This window comes from Crocodylus porosus, unplaced genomic scaffold (assembly GCF_001723895.1).
Source record: "Crocodylus porosus isolate Cpor-Errol unplaced genomic scaffold, CroPor_comp1, whole genome shotgun sequence".
NCBI lineage: Eukaryota > Metazoa > Chordata > Crocodylia > Crocodylidae > Crocodylus > Crocodylus porosus.
In genome coordinates, this window is record NW_017728915.1 from 23,627,190 (window position 1) to 23,645,869 (window position 18,680).

An 18,680-nucleotide genomic window follows, 5' to 3' on the forward strand; every position below is an offset into this window, starting at 1 on the left:
AGTGCTCGTAAAGTTGTGCCAGGGGACTTGCAATGACCTCGGCCAGTTCCTTTAGAACTCTAGGGTGGAGATCATCCGGGCCGGCTGACTTGAATACATCCAACCCCTCCAGAAGCCTAACTAAATCCTCGCTAACCCGTGGCCCAGGTGTGCCTTCCCCGGGGCCTGAGGAGGGCCCAGCAGGGAGGTGGCTGTTTTGGTCCCTACTTAAGAAGACGGAGGCAAAGAAATCGTTAAACGTGTTAGCTTTGCCGTCTGGTGTGACGACCATGTTACCCATGTCATCTTGCATGTGATGTCATGTGACCTTTGACACCAATGAAGTTGCAGGAAGTGACAATGAAATGGGTCTGGAAATGTTTAAAATTCAAAATAAAACGATATAAAAGCAAGAATGAAATAATACCAAACACTTGACTAAAATAAACACTTTAGCTCCTACTTACTTCTCAATGAATGAAAGAAGCATAATGTAAGTCGACAGATCAAATGTGGAAAAGGTATCAGCCAGGGTGGAAACTAATCAAAGCAACAAAATATGGGCATTTTTAAGAATAATCTTTAAGAAGATTTACTTTTATTGAATTAATAACTTGTTAAAACATCTTTAACAAGTAGTAACATGTTGAACCCCCAATCCCGCACAAAGAGAAACGGAAGCAAAAACAATCCAAATACTGGATAGTATTTTTACAAAGACTTTTTTTTACATGCTCCAAATTTACATTGGAGCCTTGGAGCCCAGATCATTCATGCTCTATTCTTGAGGATATTGTTCAGTCTTAAACGAGCATACAGCACAGCTTTCCCTCCCTGGTACAGCCCTGCCAGCCCATCCCATCCCCTGTCAAGTGGTGGCTTCCCCACTTGCTGCTGCATTTTCCCCCTACCTGTGCCTGCTGGTCCCAAAAGGCAGAAGGCTCCACCGCCGCTTCTGCTGGGTATCCCCAGCAGCACGTGGGAAGCCAGCTTCAGCCACATGCTCTCGGATGGGATGGAATGGGCCCAGCTGGGTCCGCAGCAGCCAGGAAAAGCAGCATGCAGCTGAAGCTGGCTTCCCTCGGGATGGGAGGAGGCTGGCCAGGTTGGCGCTGGCCAGGTTGGCACCAGCCAGCAGAAGTGGCGGCAGAGCACTGTGCTGCTCAGGACGGACTGGTGCAGGCAGGGGGAAAATGCAGCTGAGCCCCTGCTGCTCTGGCCAGGCTTATCCCGTGCAGAGTGGCACATGGCTCCGCCGCTGCTTTTGCTGGCCAGTGCAGACCCAGCTGGGCTTCTCCTATTCTCCGCAGCTTGTGGGAAGCTGGCTTCAGCCGCATGCTGCTGGTCCAGATGGGACAGACCTAGCCAGGTCAGCACCAGCCAGGGAAAGTGGCATGTAGCTGAAGCTGGCTTCCCACAAGCTGCTGAGCCCAGCCAGGTCTGCACCAGCCAGCAGAAGCGGTGGCAGACCTGTGTGCCACTCAGGATGGGATGAGCTCAGCCCATCTGATGTGGCAGGAGCTCAGCTGCATTTTCCCCCTGCCTGCACCAGTCAGTCCCGAGTGGCACATGGCTCCGCCGCCACTTCTGCTGGCTGGTGCCGACCTGGCCAGCCTCCTCTCGTCCCCAGCAGCATGTGGAAATCCAGCTTCAACTTCATGCAGGTCCCCGGAGGTGAGCTGGATGCTGGGGGCAAGGGGCGGAGCCAGAGGAGAAGTAGCCCGTGCTGTCCCCAGCTTGTCCCATCAGGGCAGTGGTGGCAGGACCTGACTCGTGATGAGCCTGGCTCCCCTCCCCTCGCTGTCAGCTGGGGCCCACAGGCCAGCCCTGCCCACCTTGCCTCGCCTCACCGCTGCCCCACCACTGCCGCTGCTGCGGAGCGCAGAGCAGGCACCAGGACTCTTCGGCTGTCCCGAGTGAGGGACCTCGGGACAGAGAAAATGGCTTGGCTGTCCATATGTTGGACAAGCTTAAACTAGAGGAAGCCCCTTTCCTCTCCACGCTGCCGGCTCTGCTCCATGCTGCGCTGCACTCAGCATGAGCATTATCAGCCAAATGATCGGCCCCATCAGGCCGATTTTTTTATAAAGAAAATTGTCTATATTGGATATTGGTAATGATCCAAAATCAAACCGATGAATTGGTGTACCTCTACTACTAACAGCACCAGCCTGACCATGACAGCATTAATACCTTGGTGCATGAAACCTGCTATATAACCACCATGACCATTTCCACAAATACTGTACCTGTGATCACAGAAACAGTCTAGCTACTTAACTTTTCTGAATCTGTGCTCTGTATCACCTCATTCCTAATCAGTTGGTAGATCTATTCAATAGACCTTGATTACAGTTGTACTTATTTAATAGAGTGGGATTCACAGTAAAATTCACAAACTGGTCCACTTTGGTAGAAATACAAGCTTTACTTTAGACTTAGTTGCCATTGAGAACATAGTCAAAGAGATATTTTGAATTGTAGTCTCTTTGAATTCAAAGTGAGTGACTTCATTGTTAATATGCACTGTTTCCTTTTGCTTATAAAAAATCCCCTCCTCTTTGGAAGAGTAATGCAATTTCTTTGGTAGTATATGCTGCTTCATATAGAGGAACTTTTTCTTCCACTTTGTCTTTGTGCTTTCTCATGGTCTCCTCGTCTTAACTATACAAGTCTTTGGGTATACCCTGCAAGAATTTCTTGGTTGCTGGATTCCTTGAATTATAGGATTCCCTGATTAATCTCTTAAATTGGAAGTGTATTCCTAAATATTCTGGCATTTTGCTTACTGTTGCAGTTAGAGTTGTGGTTTGTGCAGACTATTAAAGAGGACCTGGGGGGGAAGGGGGTTATACCATTCCTTTTGGAAGTTAAGCTTTTAGGAACTGAGGCAGAAGCTCATCTCTCCTTGAGGACCCCTTCCTTGGAAAGTTACAGTACGTTTGTGAACTGGCTCAGATATGAAGATCACAAACCCTTTTGGAAGAACGGAGGTTCAGTCTTTTTGTTGGTCAAGTTTTATATGTTGTTGTATCCTACTTTACATGTGGTTTATTTTTTACTGCAAAATTACCTAATTCCTAATCTGATTATTTTAAATGCTCACCCTTTTTTGTGATGCTTGCATGTGGTTGGCATAGGAAAGCGAGAAGCTATTTCTCCAGTTACCTGGAATGCTGAGGAAACTAGGATAATTGTAGTTGTGTTATAATTTCTTGGGCTCTGCATCTGTTTTGCTATAGTTGGTCAAGTATAAAAATGAGTGCCACTCTATTTGCTGTTTACTTCCTGAATATGCTTCTCAAGGTGGTGTGTTCTGCAGCCAGTTTGATTTCAGGCTGACTTCTTTGCAAGTTGAAAGAAGCTTTTTCTTAAGAAAGGTTTCTTTTCTTTCCTGATGTAGAGAGCACTAGTAAGATTTTTGCCCTGATCATGTAATCTGATCTGGAAGATTGCTTTGGCCTGTAAGACGTCTTTTTGGCTTTATAACATCTTATGATATCTTTCTGTTGCTGGTCAAAGGGCAAATGATTCTTCAGTAGGATTTTCCATCTATTAGTTCTAAACTTAATTTTAGGCTTTAGGGAACATTTTTTTTAAGATGACTTTTGTTTTTGTGTTTGAGAGTGGTTTTGTTTTGGTTTTTTGCTGCAGTAACTCTGTCTGAGTGAATTGCAGCGCCATCTGTCTTCACTTTTCCAGAGAGAAAAGATTGTTTATTGTAATCCCCACAATTGACTTCCAGATGCAAATACTAAGTTTCACCGAGCAAACCCATTGTTTTCTTGCCTGTGCCCTGCTTTCACCCTAGGAAGGATAGGAACTTTGTTTGGTTTGTTTGTTTGTTTTTATTTACTCTGAAGAATTTAGGACGTTAAAATAGCTGTACTTCTTTTGAAGGTTACCATAAAGACCAAGACTACAGCTAAAGCCAGTAATTGGTTAGCTGGTTCTCTGACTGCACTCTGAGTGTGTGATAGGCAGGGATCCTAGTTTTCTCTGTTTTAAAAATTCAGAATTCTCAGAAAAATGCCCAAAATCCGTGTTTTCCTGCAGTTGAAATGAAATACCACTATATATTTAGTACTCCTTGAACACAGTGTTTTACAGTTATATTTATAGACCCTAGCCCCCCAGTGTGCAGGGAAGGGGGAATATGTGGGGTAGGGGTGGGGATGCTGGACCTTAGGCCATAGATAATGGTCCGGTCCATTACTCCTTGCATTGCTTGTGGTGCGATGTTAGTCCATGGTGACATGGCTGGCAGCGATGGCAGCCACAATTAATTTTTTTTACCAGTCCATGCTCACATACCAGGTCCTGCCTGCTGGGCCATGGAGGCAGCTCCTGCCTGGCCAGACTGCAGCCTTGTTTCCACCCCCCACCCCCGCCTGGTGGGCGCACAAATCTGGAAGGGGCACATGCCCCCTGATGCGTTGCCTATGGTGCTTGACCCTTCCCCAGGAGTGCATGCAGCAGTGTGGAGCCTCCCCTCGTCCCTCAGGAAAGCCACCATCCTGCTCCCTGGCTGGGCCTTGCAGCTGCGCATTCCTGCCCTGGCCCAGACAGCTCAGACCACCCAGCCCCAGCCACCAGCTCTGCCCTACTCCCTCACCATGGGGGCTCAGCACAAGCCACTGCCTCAGTCTGCCCTCCCCATACCCTCCCACTCATCTGTGTGTGCATACTTACCTGTAGGCAGCTGGGGGAGCTGCTCTCCACCATACTGCCTGGCTATAGTGCTGACCACACGTGTGTACATGTGCACATGCATGTAGTACTCCCTGGGTCCAATTGGCTGCCTCCTGCTCTCACCAGCCTCAAGTAGCCCCTTGCAGGCTGGAACTCTGCCAGGCCTACAAGGGAAAACCTGTGATTTCCTGCCGTTTTTTTCCTTTAAAGGAGTAAATCCATTTTTTTTTTCTTTTAAAAAAGAAAATCGGTGGGGTTTTTTCCATGTCAAACAGAAAACCCGGATTTGTGGTGATGAGATCAATAGCTTTATTCTCATTTTGTCAGGTGCCACTTTTTAGAGAAATGTAGCTGAGTCTAGCTTGTCAGACTGATTGCTCACTGCTAAAGAATATCAAATAGTTTCAAGGGGTCATCTTTCCATCTTTCCATACCATTTCATCATCAGTGTTTCTTTGCCTCTTGGGATGATTCCTTTGGTGGTTGCATCCTGTTCCATGACACATTAAAGCAGCCCTGTCTCCTGGGGATACAATTCGCTAAATCAGATAAGCTAAAATGTAAGAAGAGAAAATTGATGAGTAAATGGCTTAAAGTTAATTTTCATTGTCATATCCCCCATTTATATCTGTCTCTACTCTTCTAGATTGTATGCTGCTGCTTCCTTGCTTGTTTTTTCTTAGCTATTTTATTTACAGGAAACTTCTTCGTGGCTTATCAAAGACAGGCAGTTCGCAGTGTTAGTCTGAAGTCAGGCAGATAGGTTGGTGCCTTAGAGAATAATGGGTTCAGAGATGCATGGTTTCATGGGTGACAGCCTGTTTCCTCACCTACCAACCAGTTAGTCTCTAGGCCTATAAATAAACATTGTATTTGTCCAGATCTCCAAGATCTGTTATTAACTGTTAAGGTAGCTTTTATCTTTAGCTTGTATTAGCTTACCTAATGCTGTGATGGGGAGGTGGGAAGATGGCACGTGCATTCTGTGAATACCTTAGCTTAATTAAGAATTCTAAAATAATGGATGAAAATTAGATCTTTTACACCCATCAAGTAATTCAAAATTGCATTTGTTAAGTCTTTCCTTTTTGCAAAAAAACTCTTGTTTGGATGATTAAATAACATCTATTTTCTTCTCCAGACAAATGACTTGGGGGAAATGTACTGAGAGGAACTGACCCAGTATTTTCCCTATATTTAAAACGAGACATATTTATGAACTAAATATGCTAGCATACGGACAGAATAAGTAGTGGGATTTGTTTTCAAACTACCCCCTTTTTTGAGATTGATTAAGCACTCTTCTGGTTTAAAAACCTACCTCTCTGTAGTACAAAACTACAAACAACAAGAGACTGTTCTTAGACTGCAGTTCACTCTGAGCTGTGCAGTGGTCATGGGCAGGTGGTATCTGAGCCAATATTTTGACAGAATATATTCTTGTGGGAAGAATGAGTTAGAATCCTTAAAATCACTATTTGTGGTATTGTTTGTTCTTTGAAAAAATAAGAGGAATATGGCTCTCTCTCTTAGTGTAAAATTTAAAATACAGGGCTAGTGCAGTAAAAACAATCTGGCTTCTGTCTAATGATTTGCAGTCTGTTCTGTACTCCCTAAGTGTATTTGTATTACTTGCACAAAGAATAAAGGCCAACATCAGAATAGAATTTCCCTGTTTGATTTATTTTTCCACTCCTTTACTTTATCTATTTTTATATCATCATATACTGTTTTCTTTTTAAATTTTGCTTAATATGTTAGAATATGCAATCTTACTGTATGCTTTTAGCAAAAGTTATAAATTATAAAAAATATATACAGATAAAACATTTATTTGTTTGCATTGTTTTAGCAAAAGCTGTAAATAACCTCTTCTTCCTCAAGGGCCATAAATCTTGCATTTGTCCCAGAAGAAAGCTTATTGTCCCAGGGTCCTACAGACATACAAGTTTGTTGGCCCACTTTTTAAAAATGTGAGACACAAATAGGCTATGATTGACTGATTCAGAGAGACCTAAGTTTTTGCAGGTGATAGTGTACTTCATCAGAGACACAGACACGCACACACCTCTGAAGTAAGCTGTTGTCTGCAAAAGCTTATGCCTCTTTGAATGATCTAGTCTCTAAGGCTGCTTACAGAACAGTGATTTACCTGACACTTGATGTGCCCCCACAGGTGCATGCCAAGAAAAGACACATCACATTAGTTTGCTCTGACTTGCCTAATGTCTAATGTCAGCTTTAGATAAGTGCCAAAAAGCCCTGCTGAAGCACCTGATCTCTACAGATGCCAGGGAGCTGGGTCAAAATCACGTGCATACTCCATTTTATAAAGTGATGGGAGTGTTTTATCCTTATTCACATCTGTCAGCAGCCTAAGGTGCCACCCTGCCCTCCTGCCTTTATGGCTTATTAGGTTATGATAACTCAAGGAAGTGTGTTCTGGCTGAGGATTTTATAAAATTGAGGTAAGGGTTTCAGGATGTTTTGCCTGCCTGGTTCTACTAGCTTGTACCCTAAGACTAACACAAGTGGGGGAAAAAGGGAGATGGCAGCAAATAATTACTAGTAGGTAACTTTCATATTTTAAAATGAAAAAGAAGTGTAGCTGTTTGTATATGTGGTACATGTATGTATCTGTAGTACAGGTATGGTAGAACCCAAATAATTTGTATTGATATGCTTCCTAGCCTACTTAATTGGCAGCAAGTTGCTAAATTAACAAGCTGTTTGCTGCAGCTTTTACTTAAAAGGGTACCACATCTCCACCCAGTTGGAGCTCATCAGTGGTCTTATGCAGGTGACCAGAGAAACAGCATCCTATGAAATAAAAGAAGGTTTTCTTCTACAGCAAACAGATGGAATACCATACCAGTTCTTCGTAGTTGTTCATTGCAGCTGTATATGTGCCCCCTGCTAATTAGCAAACTTTTTTCTTTATAGTCGATTGAAGGACCTGACCCTGCAAAGTATCCAGGTTCTATTTTACTGACATACTTTCCATTCTAAAGTGATAGAAAAAAAAGAAAAGTTTGTGAATATCTTTTGCTGTTTTTAATTTGATGACTTCAAGGTCCAGGTCACCAGACTTCCAGATTTGAAGATTTCTGTTAACGAATACAACATTAGATCTGAGATTTTGTCTATGGGAATGGGAACTGATAATCCAGAACACATAAAACAACTCCAAAAATTGTGTGAATCTGCTAAAATGTTACCTCCTGAGAAAAAGACCTTGCAAACTTCGTAAGTGATTGCTTAAGGCTTTTTTTTTTTTTTTTTTAATATTTTTTTTTTTTTTGATCTGAAGAGCTTTTTTTTTTTTTTTTTAATCAAATAAGTTCAAAATGGCCACCCAGTTTAAACTTGGCTCATCCTGGTGCTGACCTTACACTTACAGACCCCCTCCACCGGGTGCAGCACTTTTACCAGTGTTTGCTGTTGCCAGAGTGGCACAAGTAAATTCTGGTGGGGAAAGGGGTGGGAGGGATGGGGTTGGTTGTAGGTTTGCTGGGAGAGCACCCCACCTGCAGGTCATACTAGGCTCCTGCCCCCTATCCTGATTTACCTGATATCATGCAGCCATTTTGAATAGATTTAACCTCCCCCAAATGCCCCCAAATGTCTGTACTAAGCCTTGGTGAGAAGCACAAGGAGTGGTGTGTACCTGAATCCTCTGGTGTTATTGGTCAGAAAAGTCACTGAGCTCAAGTGAATAAGAATTGCATGCACTCTGAGGAATGTGCATGTAAACAAAACCATTTGAACTCCAGTAACCCTAAGGTCTGTAAACTTCCTTTCATGAAAGCTTTGCTCTCCACTTGTGATTTTTCTCACTCCTGAATTCTTTGGTTCTTCAAATTAGAGTGTTTGGAAATAAAATAACACTTACCAGTTTCTTGAGAGTTGTAGAATATTACACGCATCTATTGTATCCCATGTATATCAAAATAATATTTAGATAAGGTTTCCGAGATAGATGTATGTACTAGCCAATTGTCCATCAAGAATGATAGGGGTGGAGAGGGACGGACCTGGGTTGGAGTGCCACCATCTAATGGCCCATGCTGCCACTGTTCCACCTCTTGGAAGGACTGCGGAGCTGTCCTCAGCATGGCTTTTAGAATCGTGGTGGTGCTCCCCCATGCTTGGAGCACTCTGATTGGCTGTTTCTGTCAGCCAGTCAGAGGGTGAATAAAGTGTTACGGACAAACAGACTTAGGCTTTTATAAGATTAGAATAGTGTTAACTGTTACATGATAGGTGAAGGTTTTCTTCTTTATACCCAAAAGTATTAGGGACATGGCCAGTCTGCAGAGGGAGCCAGAACAAGATGTGGACAGTGTGCAGAGCCCATTATTAGGAGAAAAATTGTCTGAAAATTGCAATTTCTCCCAAACTATTTTGGATCAAAGTGGTAAGTGTTTAGATGATTAGTGAGTACATTTTGAGAATTTGAAAGCAAACTTAAACATCTGTAAAGAAGACTAATTAAATGGAGGTTTAATCTTATAATATATGGCACTTAATATATGGCCTTTTACAAAATAAAAATTGCCCAGAGTGCATAGAAAAATGAATGCAAAATATTGATATAAAGAACTAATGCAATACGTGGAGGGTTGTAGAAATTACCTTAATTAGTAGGCACTTCATGAAGCAGATTATTCCTCTAATGCCAGGGACTGATAGGTCTAGGTGTGCTTGCTGGTTAAGGCCTGAAATATCCACTGTAAATATCCATTACTGCTAAAAGAAATGAATCTTTCAGCTAAGACTAGATGAATTTTCCTGTTCTATTTATTTTAATAACGTTACGGTATTTCATATTGTTTTGCACCATTTCACAAGATACCTGCATCTTATTTTCAGGTGACTTAATTTGGTGAGCTAAGAGCTATTTTCCAATTAATCAAGATTTGGGCTATCTTGAAAGCTTTGTGGTGTTTTTTCAGCATCTTTCAAGATGGCAAAATATTATTTATTTACTTTTCACATAAACTGTAGACTGCTTTTGATTTATTAATTCATCTATATCTTGCATGTGAATTGTTTAAAACCTTCTCAAAGTAGAAATATCCAATATATAAGCAAATCATTTTTATGATTTGCATAATATAGTGTATTTTCTTTATTTTACTGTTGGGACCATCTTCTGGTATGGGCTTTGTTTTGGATATTTCTGGACTAAACAAAGGCCTCTGGCAGGCATTACAAAATATGATTAATCTGTTAATCATGCCATAAATAGTAACTCTGCCACATGTTCAAGGGATTAATGGCACAATAAAATGAGATGTATAACACTTTTGTGGCTAATTTCCATTGTGCCTTAAATTGAATGTGTGGCAGGATAACCAGAGGAGCTCAAGACTCCAGTGTGGTATTGACAGTCAGCTGATTGCTGGTCCCAGCCTTAGGACCTCACAGGAGTCTGGAATTGACTCCAGTGCAGTCTCAGGGATAGAAGCAGCAATCAGCTGATTCACAGTCCCGGGACCACACTATAGCTTTTAACTGGCTCCGGTGTGGTTTAGGAGCTGGGACCAACAGTCATCTGTCAGTCCTGGCCTTGGGACCAGTTAGGTTCATCCAGGCTATGGGAACCCAGCTTTCAACTTGTAGCCAGGGCTCCCTCGCACTGGCACACAGTAATGATGCCATTGAAATACGATTCCTGGTATCAGAATGTGTATCCTGCCATGCATGTGTGGCATGACAGGTGGTGTGATTGTTGGGATCGGGGCTTGGCTCCTATCATGCTATTAAATGTGTGGACCAGAGGTTTAATATACTTAAGTTGCTTGAAATGTGTTTGGTGTTTTTTTTTGGTTTTTTTTTTAATTTAGGTCCCATAGCTAAAATTGAGGTGGAAAACGCTACACAGCATCATCATAAATGGTACTGGAATTTAATGTAATTATTTTTAAATGAAGAAATGTGCACTCTGTTTTCTGAATTCACTTTGAATGTGCATTTAGTGTTTTTGAAAAAGGATAGATTGACTGTCCTGATTGCTTAATCTTCAGTTGACATATAGAACATAGTGGTGGTTCTCATTGTTCCATACTGCTGGTACTACTGAAGGAATGACCATTAAGGTAAAAGGGTAATATATTCTCTGTTCCTATTCTGACCTTAATCCATCTGTTTAGGCCATGTTTTTATATGGCCATCCTTATTTTAGCATCTCTGCTAGGAAGTGTTTAGAAAGATGCATTTCAGGTCAGTTAACAATCATAACATAATAGAAATCCTGGTCGCACATGGTCTAGACTGAATTTGGGTCTTCAATCAGGATGTTAGAGCAGTGATTCTCAAAGGATGTGCTGTGGCGTACTAGTGATGTGACAGCAACAGCAGTGGGACCCAACATCCCTCTCTGAGAGGTGTAAATGCTCTCCTCCCCCATCTGGCACACGCTGTGCCTGACCTAGCTACTCCAGCTGTGCCTAGGGCTGCTCCTCTGGGGACTAGCTGCTACTGCTGCTTTCCCCCACTGTTCCGCACTCCCAGGCAGCTCTGTGCTGGCCCCCTTCTCCCCTGGCACTCCCAGCAGTGTGCTTTGCTGTGAGCAGGCAGACAGATGCAGAGATACACTTTGCAGCCCAGCTTGTCTCCTCCACTTCTCCCACTCTTCTGGGGCTATGGGGGTAGTCATTGATGTGTGGGACCCTGCAGGAGCAGTCTCAGCAGTGTTGGGACAAGTGAGATCAGGAGTGGGAAAAATATGGCCTGTGAGCCATATCTGGCTGCCACTGAGGACCTGAGGAGGAAGGGCTGCATCCCACACTGCGGCCAGGGCCGGGCCAGGCCACACAGCATACAGATTCCTCCACCACCCCCTACCCAGCTTCCTATTAGTGCTACAGCTGTGTGGTCCTGGCATCGCAGTCTCTGGCAGCCAGGCTTACATGGAGTGGGTTGCAATTCGGAATGCCAAATAGCTATCCTGGCTGCCACTGCCCACCACATTTGGATAGTTTAATTCAGGCGTTGTCAACCAGGAGTATGCATACCCCTGGGGGTACTTTGAAAAGTCCTAAAGGGGCATGGGCAGGCAAGGACAGAGCACTGTCGCCCACCACCCCACGCCGCTGCTTCTCTGGAGCAGGGTGAAGGTAGTGGCACCCCTCTGCAGGCCACGCAGGCCCTGGCCGGGCAGACCACTGCCATCCACCACACCGCATTGCTGCCACTGCCCACCACTTCCCCATGGCAGGTCATACATGTGGCCTTGTGGGTTGCTGACAGGTTGTGCACAATTGGCCAGGTACAAGTAGAGGTGGGAGGAGGCCCTGGCTGGCGCCTGCGCTGTTAAGGCCAGCGGCTCCCGCCTTCAGTGTGTGAGTGGCCAGGACACCAGGAGGGGAGGACAAGGGCCTGCAGCATGGAACCTGCCTAGGCTGGGGTGTGTGGGGTCAGGCCCCACCTCAGGCCACCTTGAAGCTCCTCATCTGGCTGCCAGAGGTACACTTCTTAAAAAAGGTTGAAAACCCCTGGTCTAATTGATCTAAATTTGGAGCTAGTTTGAAGCCTCTTGCGAGGAAATGTTATGGTGCTTGGTGGATAAGTTTGATCAAATGTAATTTGAACTGTCTGTTTTAGTGTAGATAGAGCAAGACCCTGAGGAGAATCTTAAATCTGTTAGTCTGAACCAGATTTATTTTATAACATATTGAAGCTTTTGAAGACTCTATGCCACAAATTTGTACCTGGGACCCACATCTTTCCCAGCTGTTGAGAGTCAGTGGTTGCTATTGGCTGTAAAGTTTTCTTTGCTTAATTGCAGATTCTTTAGTGACCTTTTTCCTACCAGTTCTGAATCTGTAATTTTGGAAATTTGCCTCTCTTCTGTACGAGCTCTAAGTGCTGTTTTTCATTGTGCGTTTAAAAGTATCAGGAAGGTCAGGGAGAAAGGGGGCATGCAACTTTCGGTACTGGCCACATCGTATTTTACCTTCTTGTTCAACTTTATTCATGCAGTTTAAGGATCTTTTCCAGTGTGTGATGGATAGAGGCATTGATTGCAAGTACCTGATGGGAACCCAGTACTGACATGGTTTGAGTGATGATGAGAGTAGCCTGAGGATTTATTTAGTTAAATTCTGAATTTTTAAAAAATTTTTAAATTGAAATAATTTAACTTTTTTTTCCTTTGGTATCTTAGTTTCTTTCCAGAAATTAAATGGTTTCAAAAGGAAGATACCGTTACCATGAAGATAAAAATAAGAAATGTAACTGACTGTAAATGTGAGTTTCTGAGAAACAGGGTTACTTTCAGGTAGGTTCAAATTTATAATATAATCGTCAAAATAATGAAATTTACTAGATAGCATTTTGTTTTAAAAACTAATCTTTTTTTCAAAAAACAGTGCTTTTTCAGAAGACAAATTTTATTTGGTGGATACAGAGCTGTATGAAAATATACTTACTGAAAAGTCTGTATGTGAGATTAAGAATGAAGAACCTGTGATTATCCTTGCAAAAGAAAAGAAAGAATCATGGCTCAAGCTGCTAAAGCACAAGGTGAATTATGAATAGCAATTTGGAAAAATTTTCCATTTTCAAGGTTTGAAGATATCTTTAAGTATTAAACTCACAGTAGTTTTTTATTTCTGTTATCAGAATCCTAATGTGTCTTTTGACTTTGAACATTGGGAAGATTGTGGAAATGAAAGCCCCTTTCCAGTTGGTAAGATCTAAACAAATTTGGAGTAAGCAAACCTGTACTTTTATTAGTAGAGAGGTAGTTAGCTATATTAGTCTGAACTTGGGGAGAAGGCAGGGCAGGGTGGTTCTTTAGGGTGTTTTTACACATGCTTGGCGGGGGTTGGTTAACTAGAGCAGCTCTTGGGGGCTGGTCTGACCAAGCTGCATCCCTATGTGCCAGCTATGGAAGCAGAAATTGGGTGGGAGGGAGACATGCCCCCTGCTGCCTGACATGTCGCCTATGCTGTACATGCTAAACCTGCTCTTGTTGGAGAGTCGGTTTAGATTAGACATCCGTAAGAACTACTTCACAATTAGGGCGGCTAACTTCAAGGGAAGTGGTGCTGGCTCCTACCCTGGGGGGCTTTAAGAAGAGGCTTGATGCCTACCTGGCTGGAGTCATTTGAGACCAGTTTTTCTCCTGCCCAGGCAGGGGGTCGGACTTGAAGATCTACAAGGTCCCTTCTGACCCTTCTTCTATGATTCTGTGCCCCTTCCCACACTCACTCCAGCCTCCATAGACAAAATTACCTGGACAGAGCTGCAGGATCTGTTCTCCACCACATTGTCTGGCGGCATGCCATGTGCATGTGTGCACATGCACGTGCATGTGATGTCCCCTGCCCCCTATATTCTACTCCCCCAAGCAGCCCCTTGGTTTCCTGGGTTTTTCTTCAGCAAACAGAAAACCTGGATCCCTGGTCATGAGAAATAATGCTGTGTATTTATATAAGGGTCCCTTAAGTGCATATCCTAGGTGTATACAGGGCCTGCTTTCAGTCCCAAGGGAAATGTACTTTCATGCAGTATACTGTACTTTCAAATTAACTTGACGTGCACTGATGCATCAACATTGGGAGCGGGGTATGGGGGGTGGGAATTCAAGGGTGGCTATAGCCCAGCACTTCCCCCTGGCCCCAGCAGCAACCCGTCCTCACCCTGTGCATAGATCCAGGGGGCATGTGCCCCCCATGGCTGTCCTAGGGGTGTGTGTAGCAGCGGCATCTGACTGTCCCCCCCACCCCGACAAGTCGTGTGGCTCTGTCCCACCCCGACCGGGCTAGGGTAGATTGCTTCCTCACTGTAGGAACCTCGATCTATCCTTTCACCCTCAACAGACTTACCAGCCAGATGCTGCTCTCCAAGCTGGCAGACTGCATATTGGCTGTCAGATTGGTATCAGCCAATATGGCTCACTAATAATCATCCATCGGAATCTTTATTGGTGCACCCCTACAAATAATTGTGTTGAACAAACATGCTAATGTGGATTTTTAAAAGTAACTCAGGAAAAACCTTTAGAACGGTAGAGTACCTTCAGTGAGAAAAAAGGAATCACAGTATTCATTATCATCATTTTTAGGCGGTTGAGGGTCGTGATCTTAAGCATCTGTAACATCTTACATCAGACTAAAAACGGCGTTCTTTGATGTACTAATTAGCAAAAAACTGGAAACTGCTTGTAGATGGTTTTGAAAATTTGGTAATTCTGAGGAATCATGGTGCACTCAGAACAATGTTATGAGAGGAGTAACATACATATCAGTGCTTTTTATAGCAAAAATCATCCAGTAGGTTCTCGTGCCTTTCATTACTCATCTTCACAACAGTAGTAGTGGTCATGGACATTTTAATAACATGTATGGTTTATTTGAACAAGCAGGCATGCAGTCATTCAACTGAATTTTGCAAGAGCATTTATGTTGGGAACTGGTGTACGTATAGTATATAATCTACTTGTCTATTTACTAGTCAAGAGAAGCAAAACAATCTTGTTGAGCAATTAGGAACACAAGTGCATGTCACTTGAAGGTGTTGGCAGTTGCATAGAATTTTCACATTCTGAGGGTATCTAGCTGTAAACTAGATTTGTATTAGAGCCAGGTCCCTTTGTCCATATTCTGTCTGTTTGAGTATAATATTAATTGCTATTTCATTTCTAATAACTCCTTTCCTTTTCTGTTGAGTACCAAAAATGTTTATTCATACACCTCATTTTCCAAAACCAGATTAGTTTCGGTTCGTATAAACTGATGGAAAGAAATTAGGGTGCCTTTAATCTTGACTGTCAGGATGCTTAACATACCACCAGGCCTATACACATTTTCTTGCATTGATTTCCTGTTCTGCTCCAGCATGAGATTTTGTTTTTAAACAGACTGGTCAGTGCATTTTCACTTGTACAAAATGTTTTAAATTATAACTTTAAAATTTTCTTGTTTTACTGTATAATTTTAGTATAATGGCTTTTATTCGTTGCTTGTAGGTGCTGAAAAATTACATCATCCTGCTACACTAGCAATGGAAGAAATGGAGGAATCCTCGGACAGTGAAACAGAAAGTGGTGACTAACCTGCAGAATCAATCTTTGTCAGTCCCTTTTCTCTCAACCCATAATGGGTAGACACACCTGCATTTGAACCACTTTCAAAAGGACAGCAGCTGTTATGTTTCAATACGGGGTGGGCCACTTAAGGAGTTTTGGTGAGCGCTTGAGGGGCAGGGTTAGGGAGGGGCTGACCCAGCTGCAATGCTCTGTCACAGCTGTTCACACTACCCAGTGGCGGGGGTGGCCTGGGAAGATGCCAGTTTATCCTATCTGTCCCAGGCCTGTCTGCCCTGCACCCACCAACGGGAGTGACAGATACAGCAGGTGGGCAGGGGCTCCATGGAGATCAACCCAAGACCCCTATGGGCAGGGTACACTCAGCCAGGCGGATGGGATGAAGTCACAGGGGGGCAGGAAGCAGGACAGGCAGACAGGTGGGACTGGGATCACAAGGTGGTAACAATGTGGGGCTGCAGCCCTGGGCAGAACTGCAATCCATTTCTTGCCATCCCATCTCCAGCCCTGTCCAACCTGCTTCTGGATACAGCTCCCTGGCTGCCCATGGCCCCATCCCATCCACTTGGCTGAGTGTGCCCTGCCCACAGGGTTCCTGGGCGCATTTCCATGAAGATCTTGGCCAGTCCTTTGGGTGCTCCTGGTGATGGGTGTGGGGCAGACAGTCTGGACACTGGGGCCAGGATCTGGTGGCAGTGGTGGGGCACATGCCTGCTTCAGGGTGGTGGAAGGTGTTTGGAAGCCCTGTCTAGCCACTGCGTCGCCTCACAACACCCACCCTGCCTTGCAGACTACGGATCCCGGTGTGCCATAGAACCGCACACAGGGGCTGGGTGGGTTGCATGCAGTGGCACCTCCATGCCCAGGGGCAGCAGGATTGGCCAAATGCTCCGTGCCCCCTGCGCCTGGGCCAGGGAGGGACAATGGACCCACCATGACATATTTTGCTTACCCCTGTTCTAATAGTTGCATGTCGAAAACCATGGGAAGGATACAAATATAGCAGAACCACTCCAGCTGTAACACTGCTTCATTTCAGGGTTAAGAAGAAGTGGCTTTGCTTTCCTACTTTGTATTGTTACTTTGTGGATAAGTTAGAAACAATTGCATAGGAACAGCTGCAGACCTTTTGAAATGGATCCAATATTTACATGTATCTATATCCAGTGATGATTAAGGATGGTCTTGCAGTCTTTATCTGCATAAGAATTTTACTAATTTTGGTGGAACTATTTGCATATAATAGGACTACAGAATCAAGTCCTTAATTTTTATAAGGATGGCAATGAACCAGACACTTCATTGTACTTAAATATGTTGGCTAATTTTGACTACCTGGATTTGAAGAAATAAAGTGCCATAGAAAAAGAGTGGTTATATTCCTTCTGATATATGTGTACTTTTTCCTAATTTGTTTTAAAAGAGGGGTGTCAAATACATGGCCTGTATCTGGCCCATGGCACCATTCTGTTTAGTTCTCTAGATTATCAGCAGGACACTAGAAGCAGAAGGCATGCAGTTACAGGGCCAGCAGAGCACACGGCTGCCACCAGGTAGTGGCAGATGTAACAGAAGACGCAGCAGCAGCTCCAACTACTGCCGCTGGAGCACATGGTGCGCGCTTCAGCACAAGGCATGTAATTGCAGCAGTTTTGTCTTTGACATGGGACATGTGGCAGGCAGGAGCTGGAGCCACTGTCTTATGCTTTGCTGCTTTTGCCACTTTGTGCTCTGCTGCTGTTATCATGCTCTGCTGCCCCTGCTATCAGTACATACTTTGATGTTGCTGCACTGGTTCCTTGTGCCGGCCCAGGTTGGATCTGGTCTTAAGCATAAGGTGAGTTTGACATCCATGCTTTTAAAATAACTGTATATTTTTGTTAATCTACAGTAAACTTAGGTCATCTGAGTAATAAAAGTCTAATTTGAAAGGGGGGGGGGACGTAATTGCTTAGTCTCCAAATATAAACATACTCCTGTCACCACTAGATCAGTAATTCATATTTCTCTGGCTCCCTCCCTTCTCCCCCTGCCCTTCTAGGAGACAACTTTTCACTCTCACTGGCTCTTCTGGCTTTTTGGACATAGCTGGTTCCCTGTGCTTTTTTTATTGGGAACTGACTAGTTCATGGAAGACTGCCAATTACGTGATTTGTGTGAAATCCTTTGAAATTGTGTATTCGGTAGGTTCCTAGACATTGAGTAATATCAAATGTACTTGAAACTAGAAGGGAATGTTAGCTGGGCAGTGTTTTGTTATCTAGACAGAATGAAATTACCCAGTTGGAATTATTCCTGAAAAATTCTGCAACTTCAAGAGCCAAGAGATTTGTGCTATTAATACATTTATCTTAGTACACAAATAGCCTACTTTTGTGGGGTAAAGTGTAGTAAAAAATAAACTGATTGCAAGCTTTCTTTACTTATTTATCCCTGCTGTGGGGACAGGCTAGAACAGCAGTGCTGGCTCCACTACTGCTAACGGGCCAGGCTGAAGCAGGGATGGAGCTGACTTGGAGCAAAAGTAAGGAGGTCTGGGAGGGGACAGGAAGAAAGGGTGGGGACCTGAGGCTGCAGGTAGTAGCATGAAGAGGAGGGGAAATGGGAGAGGGGAATCAGGTCAGCCTGAGGCTGCAGGGGGTTGCTAGGCAACAGTGCATAAGCTGCCTGCCTCTGCCTGCCCCCCTACCACCTGACGTCCACTGCCTGCCTTGTTTCTGCACCCCCCGCCTTCCCTACCACATACCCCTGCTACTGCCTGTCCCCCCACTGAACACTACTGCTGTCCTCATCACCTCCCCCACACCACCTGCAGTAGTGGTAGGCACATTTAGATGATCCTCTCCACCAAAAATTAATTCCATACATGGAAAACTAGAATTTACAACTTTATAATAAATTATAATAATTTATAAAAATGTATAAATCTTTAGAATCTAATTATTGGGGTGGG

General features: G+C 43.9%; 1 protein-coding gene across 1 annotated transcript in view; it reads left to right on the top strand.

The window, feature by feature from the left end:
- The window catches only part of TDRD12 (tudor domain containing 12), a 75,263-nt gene extending 58,673 nt beyond the window's left edge, over positions 1–16,590 (top strand). Inside the window, exons 26-32 of the mRNA XM_019535426.1 lie at positions 7,745–7,917; positions 8,964–9,088; positions 10,521–10,572; positions 12,842–12,955; positions 13,047–13,200; positions 13,300–13,366; positions 15,650–16,590. Of these exons, the coding sequence (XP_019390971.1) occupies positions 7,745–7,917; positions 8,964–9,088; positions 10,521–10,572; positions 12,842–12,955; positions 13,047–13,200; positions 13,300–13,366; positions 15,650–15,735 (771 nt within the window). The 3' untranslated portion in view covers positions 15,736–16,590. The remainder of the gene's footprint in view (positions 1–7,744; positions 7,918–8,963; positions 9,089–10,520; positions 10,573–12,841; positions 12,956–13,046; positions 13,201–13,299; positions 13,367–15,649) is intronic.
- Positions 16,591–18,680: the final 2,090 nt, after the last annotated feature.